Raw genomic sequence first — 6475 nt, 5'->3', positions numbered from 1 at the left:
TCACGAAATCTTTATAACTGCTATTGACCTATTGCATAACATCTTCATCTCTTTGGCGAGAATTTGCATAGGCCTCTCTTCATAACTCAAGTTGCCATTCAACCATAATGGCTCAAAGTCAACTACATGGAACAAATCTGTTACATACTTTCTTAGCATTGAAACATGGAAGACATTATGAACTGAAGAAAGTGATGGAGACGATGCCAATCGGTAATCTACGAGAACAATTCGCTCCCATACCTCAAAAGGTCCAATGAACCTCGGGCTTAGCTTCTCTTTCCTTCCAAACCTCAAAACACCTTTCATAGGTGCCACCTTTCAGAACACTTTATCATCAGTCTCAAATTCCAAGTCCTTACGTCTCATGTCAACGTAGCTTTTCTATCTGCTCTGAGCTGTTTGCATATTACCCCTGATCTTTTGTATTGCCTCATTCGTGGTTTGCACTAGCTCAGATCCTAGCATTTTCGTCTCTTCTACCTCATCCCAACACATAGGAGACCTACAACTCTTCCTATAGAGGGCTTCAAACGACGACATGCCAATGGTAGCCGACTAACTGTTATTATGTGAATTCCATGAAATACAGGTGAGAGTCTCAACTCCCTGAAAACTCTAACGCACAAGTGCACAATATATCCTCCAATGTTTGGTTCAAACATTCTATCTAACCATCAGTCTGTAAGTGAAAAGCTGTACTAAAATCCAGTCGAGTACCCAATGCTAACTAGAGAATCTTAAAAAAACTAGATGTAAAATGAGGGTCACTATTTGACATACCTGAAACTAGTATCAAAAGAGGTGTGACAACCCCTTCCATATATAACTATGAAACTTACGATTATGAAAACCAATAATACTTTAGCACGTTCAAGCTGAGAACTATGAAAACTATCGTGAGCTTAAGAAAGTCTCATCCACTAAAAACATATATCTGAGCTTACCATTATGTCACAACGAAAACATCATATGTGTAGTGGAGAAACTGGTCATGCTATATAATGCATCATCTGAAGATATGTACTAGAACAAATCTGCTCAACCGAATACTGCTTCTACTCTAGAAACGCTGACTGTGATGTCATCTTAGGGACTACATGTCTGAGAATAACTCTGTCTAATTAAATCTCACATTCATGAGAAACTCATCATGAGGCTCTATACTGTCATGGGCTATAAAACTTGCTTGAGCCATTCCTCATATTATCCTTTAGCCTTAAAAAAATCACATATCATTACTTAGACCCTGTTGCAGATGAGTCTAAAATGCCCTCTGAAAATGAGGTTTTGAAGTTCCTGGATGCTAAAGTATCAGTAAATTGATAACACATTTCCATAACTTTGTAATAACCATAATTGATCCCAGAAGTTAGTTTTTACGATAAAACTTTCTTGATTCATAAGTCATAGCTTGAATTACTCGTACTCCCTAGAGCTAGTTAACTCATTGCCCATGCAAGGGAAAACATACTATCCTGTACTGGTCCAAACCCACCTATAACAACTTTTTGTTATCAACTCAACTTTATTACCAGTCTATCCCTTATGCCAATGGTGATATTGGAAGATCCAACTTAATTACTTTTGTGCATATACCACTTTTGTCTACCTCGAGCTGGATTAAGTTCCTTTTTCAATCAAATTGATGGTCTTTCTAGTTCATGTTTCGAACTTGCACACTACGTCAAAATCCCTTAAATCTTACTAATGCCTTCAATGGTTTACCTCTTAACTAATGAAACCTCAACATACCATGTCAACAGTTCTTGTACATTTACTGTTACTAGTAACTCCATTTTAGGTTATCCCTTCTCAAACTTTTATGTTGGTAACAGACTCTCGAGTTAAAAAAAAAAAAATGTTCCATACCTATCACCTATGTAAGCTATCTTTCCATCCAACTCATATTCTCCTAAAGTTCCACATGATAATGAGATATTTTTCTTTTACACCAAAACAAATTCCTTGTAACCCTCATATCATGCCTCCAAACCATACATAACTAGGAGTTTTGAACACATAAATTCCTTTCTCTTTCCAAAAGTGTTACTTTTCTTGGATACTTTTTTTTTACCACATTCCAAGCGGAACATAATCTCTTTACTAAAGTATATTTTACTTAACTCCTCCATAAGTTTTATCTCTTTCACTAAGAATTTTCATCTTGTAGAATTCTCCTTTCCCAATTTTCATGCTTTTAAATTCCAAAAGACTTTTGTTTGTTCAAATTTGTCCAACTTTGATCTCCTGATCACAATAAGGCCGTGGATTTAATTAATTTAGGTACTCTAAAATAATCCTTCAACCCAAACAAATAACACTTTGCTTTATCCCTTTAAGTCTAAACTCATGTCTAACTATTTTAGCTTCCTTTAATGATATTAACTTAGCTAGATATTCCAAACGAATCATTCATATCACTACACATACTTTACCTAGTCCATCAAGTCGTAGTATTACCAAAGTTATTATGACTTATTAATCATATCTAAAATTCCTCAAAAATGTTTGGTTTTAATATCTCAGAGCCTTTAATAAATCCATAGTCTTTTCTTTTTCTCCTTCTTATCCATAAAACAACTTTTAACCTTATACTTGAGTACGTGGCCTATAAAGGAATTTATTTATACTAACACCAATTACACTACTCAACAAAAAAACATAACACTAGTCCTTAATGAATTCTTATCTAGACAGTTTTTTTCCTTGGTTTAAATATGTACATATCTTTATTTCTAAACTGTCATAACTCTACATAATTTCATCAATCTTTTAAAATCTCTGAACTGAGGTATATATTTGTTCGTCTCTAACAGAATATCCATGAGATAACTAGTGCCGAATAAACTCTTAATTTTATTTATCTATTTATTCATTTACCTTTTTTATTTTGTAGCATCATACCAGAATAACCAACTTATAATATCTTCCATCGAGTCATTGGCCTAGCATTAGCACATAACTGGTGCGTTTAAGCTAAATAAATATTTTAATGCACAACTATCATAAAACTTGTAAATAATAAGACGTACCTGGCGATGACGAGGAATCCGTTCATGGGCCATAGGGACAATCTGGACTTACATAATAAGTCAGTCTACATAATCCAAAACATGGGCCCTGATACCAACTGTAACGACCCGACCCCCTAGGACTCATGTTCGGTCCTTACTAAATCCATGCATGCATGGAACTTAAAACGACGCCCTTTTATAGTGAAATAAATGCTAAATATAAGGTAAATTCAAAAGATCTTCATTAAATTCAAATATTAAAAACAGACGATAGGGTACCCATAAATCATAAATGATAATAAATAGAACTGAAAACAAATCTTAATAGTAACTTTCAAACATCAAGACTGAAAGTTGAAAAACATGAAAAGAAATCTAAATATAATGAGTGGAAACATAGAAATTGTCCCAGTGGCTTGATCACGGATTCCACTTGTCAATCGTCGATGCATCTCTACCCTTACCTGAAACACCGACATGAGAAAAGATAAGTATAATATACTCAGTAAGTAACCCCTCTACTAGGGTCAGGCTTGGCATCTATGTCCTCTAGATGCCTACCTCTTGTGGTACATATAAACTTCTTTAGTCCTCATGGGATACATACATACATGCAAAACTGATCTTTATCCTACCATAGTTAAGTATGCCCACTACCTCTAGTATGTCTTGTAAGACCCACAACCTCTGGTGAATCCGGAAGGAAAGCACCACCTCTAGTGAGTCTTGAAGGAAACACAACCTCTTGTGGATGCCGAAAGAAACCACTACCTCTAATGAATCCCGAAGGAAACACAATATCTGGTGAATCCCGAAGGAAACACAACCTCTAGTGAATCCCAAAGAAAACACAACTTCTGGTGAATAGCCGAATGATACACCACCTCTAGTGAATCCCGAAGGAAACCCAACATCCAGTGGGCATCTAACTAATCAGTGGGCACACTATCACAATCTCAACATCACGAGTATCACAACATGGTTCTATAACATACATATACACCTCAACATCATGGCTCTAAAACATACATATACGCCTCAATATGCTCAAATCAAATACAACCTCATGAAATTAAATATCATCTCATGCTAGCATTCAAGGATCTATGTGCATAATTAATCTTTCAAATCCTCATACAAGAACGTACATCGATTATACTATACTATCAGTATATCATGCTATCGTTCTGTCATAATATCATTCTGTCATGCTAGCATACATCTAGTGACTGGCCTGTGTGCAGTTTTCAGTAGTAAGATTACTTACCTTGATACTAGCTTCAGATATCAAATGCAAGCGGAAATCTTCTATAATCATTCTTTGAATTTAATTCCCCAACGAAGCCTGAGCAACAACAACCCTCATGATTCCAATCTCCAAAATCTTCCTTCAATCAGACCTTACTTCCAACTTTTAGTCCTTTTCTCCCGTAAAATTTTCAATTCACAAAGAATTTAATTCACCCCCTTCCATAATGAAATTAATTCTTGACATTAATTTCAAATAAATTTGTGTGACGTAACCCCCTTCCAAAATGAAATTAATTCTTGACATTAATTTCAAATTAAATTTGTGTGACGTAACCCCCTTCCAAAATGAAATTAATTCTTGACATTAATTTCAAATTAAATTTGTGTGACATTAAAAGTCCAATTTCCATAACTTTCCTCCGATTAAACCATTAAATTGAAACACCACTTCCTTCCAGAATGAAACTAATTCTTGACATTAATTTCAAATTTAATTTGTGTGACATTAAAAGTCAATTTTCATAACTTCCCTCCGATGAAACCATTAAATTGAAACACCCATTTCTTAGCAATTAAATCACAATAATTACATTTTGAATTTTGAAAATTCAAAAATGCCCTCTAATACTAGAAAATATTGAAATTACATTAAGAACAAAATTCAGAGTGTTACAATCTCGGTGGTTAACAAATATTGATTGACTTGGATTAAAGAGTTCAAACGATTAATCTCAAATCGTTGGAGCTAGGTCCATATGTTCCCTCTACTAGCTTGTAAAACATTAAACCTTGGATTAGAAAATTGAGCGAATATGAAGTGTTCGAATTCGAAATTAGGGCTTAGAATTTTAAATGTTCAATTTTAATTTTAGGGTTTCGTTAATTATATTCGATATAATTAACGTATAAATTTATCAAAATTAAACTCAATTTGAGAGTTTTTAAATATTTAAGTATTGATAACAATTTTTGTAAAAACACTTTTTTTTTTCCTTTCTAAAATTTGACTTGGTTTTTTGAAAACATTTGTAGAAAATTGATAACAGAACATAAAAACTTATAAAATAGAGTAGTGTTTATAAGCTAAAATTTTAAAAAATATAAAATATAAAAAAATCAAATAGTTATCAAATGACGCTTAAGGTCTCATTTAACCATTTAATTTTTGTTGTTTTTGAAACCAATAGCGAAGTCATGAGGGTTATCCCGAAAGTGGAAAATATAATACCATTGTTAAAATATGTAGAGGTCCGCTGTCCCTAACAAATTGTTATCACTGCCGACCTTATTCTCGAGCGTCAAACAAAGCCAAAGTCGACATTTATGTTACTTTTTAGAATTCAGCTATGCATTCAAATTGTATTCTTAGCAAAAATAAAAACCACCGTAAAGAAATTATAAAGAAATTAATGCAATCTTAAAAAAAACCAAAGGCATAAACTAAAGCCCCGTTTGATACCAAATTTGGGTTTTGGATTTTTTGTTTTTGAAAATTAAGCTTATAACCACTCTACTTCACCTAATGGTTTTTTTTTTTCTTTTGTTGTCGCTACTTTCTAAATATTGTCTAAAAAAATTGGAACCAAGTTCTGAAAATTAAGAAAAATTGTTTTCAGAAACTTGTTATTTTTATAATGTGACTAAAAATTTAAACATGTCAAGTAAGGTAAAAATCATAATCGAAATTGTGAAGAAACAAATCTAATTTTAATAAATAAAAAACTAAAAATGAAATAATTATTCAGACAAGTCTAGTTCGCATTAGTAATAAACTTAAAAGAAGTCCAAGAAGAGAAAAAACCAAAGGAAAATATTAAACCATTGGCAATCCATTTATCGATTCTGTAGATAGAGAATAAGGACAACAAACCCTTGGTGTGATCCATTTATTAACATCACTGTGAGGAAAGAAAAATAACAACTCCTTACATACAACTCGTATTTAGAAAAAATACAGGTAAACTTACCTTCACATCCTAATCTTTACCTTACAGTCTACTTTAAGCATTAAGCTAAACTATCATCCTTAATTTAGAATTTAAACCAAATTTTAGTTAGACCATTTCATCATTTACTTGTTACAAGTTCTTATCTTGGTAGCTATTTTGATTTTAATATAGCTTGATGACTTATATAAATATTGAAAAAGTGACTCTTTTGCATCATCATCCAAACTTAAGAGAGTTCAATTTTGAAGCAAGAGAAAA

The 6475-nt window shown here is 32.9% G+C and overlaps 1 protein-coding gene across 1 annotated transcript; it reads right to left on the bottom strand.

Moving 5' to 3' along the window:
• LOC150031849 (uncharacterized) lies at positions 1-309 on the bottom strand. The gene has a single exon (XM_090308301.1). The coding sequence runs from the start codon at positions 307-309 to the stop codon at positions 1-3; it is 309 nt and encodes a 102-aa protein (XP_090164427.1).
• Positions 310-6475: the final 6166 nt, after the last annotated feature.

This window comes from Benincasa hispida, chromosome 12, assembly GCF_027475165.1.
Source record: "Benincasa hispida cultivar pf3 chromosome 12, pf3_genome.v1.1, whole genome shotgun sequence".
Taxonomy (NCBI): Eukaryota; Viridiplantae; Streptophyta; class Magnoliopsida; order Cucurbitales; family Cucurbitaceae; genus Benincasa; species Benincasa hispida.
The sequence above is the reverse complement of the archived record's forward strand: the minus strand, read 5'-3'. Positions and strand labels throughout refer to the sequence as shown.